Raw genomic sequence first — 3,621 nt, forward strand, 5'->3', positions numbered from 1 at the left:
GGAGCCACGGAGCCGGCTGCCCTCTCTGTTCATTAGACTGTGTGAATACTGGCCGTCTGTCCGCGCTGCTGCCTTTGTTCCGTCCGGCCGCTGCGCTGACGCCATTCCTCTGCTGTTTTGGCTTCGTTTGGAAGAAAAGAAGTCTTGAGCTCGACCGCGCAGCGTGGCATTCTTGCAGCTGTTGTAAAGGAAGCAGCTGAGATCAGTAAGAATCTGCAATCACCAGATTCTGTGATCGTGTGTGAAAGGCGCTGAGGGCGGCAGTAGCAACGGTCAGTCTAAAAGCTCATCTTTCTGCATCTTTAGTTTGTACTGAAAGTTTGATTATGGCATGAGTTCACACAAGCAGTATCTAGGAGGCCAAATCAGGTTGTCTGAACATTTAGCTGCCAAACTTTGACTCAAAAAAACATGCAGAGCACTTGTTCATTGTGTATAAAATTAAAACGGATTCTTTCTTTATGCAGCTTGCTTTGACACATTCTCTACTTCTTCTAAAGGAATGAAGATATATATATTTTTTAATGCTTTCAGATAAAATAAACGAGACATAAACGGAGATGATTAAAATACCACATTTAAGATAAGGCCATAGCCCATGGCTGTGTGTGTGCGGGTTTGTGTCTGTTACCGAAATATCTCATAAAGCACTGGGCGAATTTTATCCAAACGTTTAGGAAATGATCATTGGATGTAGCTCTACATCTGATTAACTTTTTGAGCCAACCCTGTTCAAGATGGCTACCACAACCAACTGACTTTAGAAAACACAAAAATGACTATAGCTTAGTCGGGTTTACATATATTAACCTGAAATTGGGTGTGGTGGTAGCTGAGAGTCATTTATGACTCTGAGATCAGACATAATGTCATTTTTACAGTTTGACCAGAACTCCTTCATATTTCATCCTAAGAGGATTTTAGTCTAAAACTCTGGCGGGTGATATGCATTCCTTCAAGGAGTGCTCGTCCTTTATTTGAAGTATCCCTTTTTTGGCTAATTGTTCTTTTGCAGCAATGCTTCTCTTGCTTTTGCTCTGCATGCACCTTAAACATCTTGCAGCCGTATTTCCTCCGTTGTTTCTCTCTTTCTCCTTCCTCCTCTCAGCAGCAACCTGCGCCTCCTACAATTTCTCCTTCCTCAGTCCTCAAGGCCTCAACTTCTCCTCTCCTCCGACCTCAGCTCCCTTCTGGTCAGGTACTTATGTCTCGCTTCTTTTTCTCTCATCTGTTTGATGGCTTGCGTCTGAAATGACCTAATAAGCGTGTGTGCCCTCAGCATCATTATTTCTTCTTTTCATTAAGATTTTCATTTTGCCCTGGACGACATTTCCTCATTAAATTAAGAAAAGGAAACCAATTTTCCTTCCTAAGATGGAATCATTTGTTCTCAGTTTGTGTCTACAATGTTTCCTGTTGACTTCATCATTATCAGCATAGACATGGTTATTTATCCCTAATGCTCCTTGTCAGTGTATTGCATATAAAACTGAAAAGGACTGAGCTCCCACACTTTATATTTCCAGTGTTTACTCCTCGGGTGGTCAGCACCGCAGTGGCCCGGTATAACTTTGCAGCGCGGGACATGAGAGAGCTGTCCCTGCGAGAAGGGGACATCGTCAAAATCTACAGCAAGATTGGCGGAGACCAGGGCTGGTGGAAAGGAGAGGCCAACGGGCGAGTAAGTGTGGAGATGAAAGTCTCCGAAAAAGGTCGGATTAAATTGAACAGTTTAATAAAAAGAAAAACCTTAAAGCAGGAGGGTGGAAGACACGAGTGAAAACCTGGCTGTTTGGAGATATGCCCGCTCAATACGCTGGCAGTAAAACAGGATGTGATGTCAGCTTTTTATTTCAGGAATGTTCCCTATAAAGCTGTGACCGTGATGATGTGTTCTCGCAGAGCCAGACAAAGTGAATCCACTTTTAGATCCCGCTGCCAAACTTTTTGGCACTTTGTTCTGACATTGAGGGTAAAATTGGAATAATTTTATCGCAGTTTCCACCTTTGCTTCTAACTCATTCTGGAACTGAAACAATAACAAAAGAACGTTTTTACCTTTATTCTAATATTTGTCAGGATACCCTTTTCTTATTTCTTCTGATTGGAATGAGCGTCCTGTGTATGAGCAGCTACAACTTTAAGTTTATGTTGTGGGTGCAGGCAGCTGTCTCTCCAAATTCCTGCTACTTATCCAAGATTGAATCCCAGTGCAACTACAGGAGCAACCAGTTACCACAAACAGCCAACCATCAAAATGTTCTTCAACTGTTTAGAAAAATCTGGGTTTATATTAGAGCCACGCCTCCACATTGACTAGTATGATTTTACTGGTTTATGCAAACACTATTTTAGAAACCTTTACATCATCCTCAGTTTCATATGACATAACTATTAAGATTTTGTGGTTAATTGTAAGCACAAATAGCTGCAGCAGCAGCCAGCTGTAGCACTTCTGGTGCAGCCTATTTATTACCAGAATATTCTATTTCTGCCTGAATAACCATGATGTGTAAAACTGACATGGTGTAAAGGTTTATAATACTGTGTGTGCAGCAGTTAGTTTATCAGTCTGGTCAGATTTAAATTCAAATTTTTTTTTCCAAAGTGAAACTTGTGAAAAAGCAGGAAAGAACTAATTGGTTTGTAACCAAACAGGCCCACAGAGGATGCCTTTACCACAGCCTTAGCACTGAAACCAGACCAGAAAGTGACATGTTAGATTGCTTTTCATTCCCTACAACTCTAGATTTACTGCCATTGTGTCCAGCAGCTTGATTAATAATCCAGTCTGACACTGGATATCAAAAAAAGACAAAACTGGGGCTTTATTTCCTAATGACGCATAAAAAATGGAACCCCATCTGTAAAGCTGCTCAAGCTGCTCTGCTATCTCTGTGCTGCTGGGAGCGTTCTAACATACCCTATCACAGCTTGGTATGCAAACTACGCTGTAGCCTCCAGAGACTCATAAATACATCGCAGAAAATCATCAGCCTCCCTCCTGCCCAAACTGGAAGACATCTTCAGAATTTGCTTCAAGAAAGATGAAACTCGGCTCTCTCGTCAGCTCTTCTCACTTCTGCCATCTGGCAGGTGCTACAAGGGCTTTCGCAGCCCACACCTCAGAGCTAGAAAGCAGCTTTTTTTATTTTATTTCCCAGAGCACTCGCCGAACTGAACTCTGATAATCACTTCCTGCTTCCACTGTCATCACCTCCATCATCGCCAACTCAGGTCTGAACTAACTACTTATCTGTACGCCTTATGGCCATGTTCATGTTGGATCCCTGGAGCAGTTGTACAATATTTCATACTTTATGAGAAGCTTAAACATATGTTTTAATTCCATATGTCATAGCTGCTATTAAGTGCAAAGAGACCACAAGAAACTTTAATGCAAAAGCTGCTTATATCTTAACGACTGAATCTTATCACTTTAACGAACTTACAAAGCTGTTAATGTTATATTTTCAAGGTCTGGATGATAAGCCATAGTGGGTTGCAAAAGTACTCACCCCTCCTTTGTATTTGAATTCATCCTGTACATTGGCTCCTATTGTTATCTAAAGCAAAACCAAAGAAAACCATTGGAGCTGCTCTTTGTCCGCGCCCCCCCCC

At 41.8% G+C, this 3,621-nt stretch overlaps 1 protein-coding gene across 14 annotated transcripts in view; it reads left to right on the forward strand.

Annotated features, from left to right (window-relative positions):
- Positions 1-3,621, forward strand: part of vav2 (vav 2 guanine nucleotide exchange factor) — a 187,840-nt gene that overhangs the window by 182,962 nt on the left and 1,257 nt on the right. For 6 of the 14 annotated variants that reach the window (XM_017425518.3, XM_017425523.3, XM_017425524.3 and 3 more), the window contains 2 exons: positions 1,109-1,198; positions 1,527-3,602. In XM_017425518.3, the coding sequence (XP_017281007.1) occupies positions 1,109-1,198; positions 1,527-1,780 (344 nt within the window). In that variant the 3' untranslated portion in view covers positions 1,781-3,602. Of the gene's footprint in view, positions 1-1,108; positions 1,199-1,526; positions 3,603-3,621 lie in introns of those variants that run through there. The other 8 variants (XM_017425527.3, XM_017425532.3, XM_017425530.3 and 5 more) reach the window with 5 other exon arrangements.

Source organism: Kryptolebias marmoratus, linkage group LG14 (assembly GCF_001649575.2).
Source record: "Kryptolebias marmoratus isolate JLee-2015 linkage group LG14, ASM164957v2, whole genome shotgun sequence".
Classification (NCBI taxonomy): Eukaryota; Metazoa; Chordata; class Actinopteri; order Cyprinodontiformes; family Rivulidae; genus Kryptolebias; species Kryptolebias marmoratus.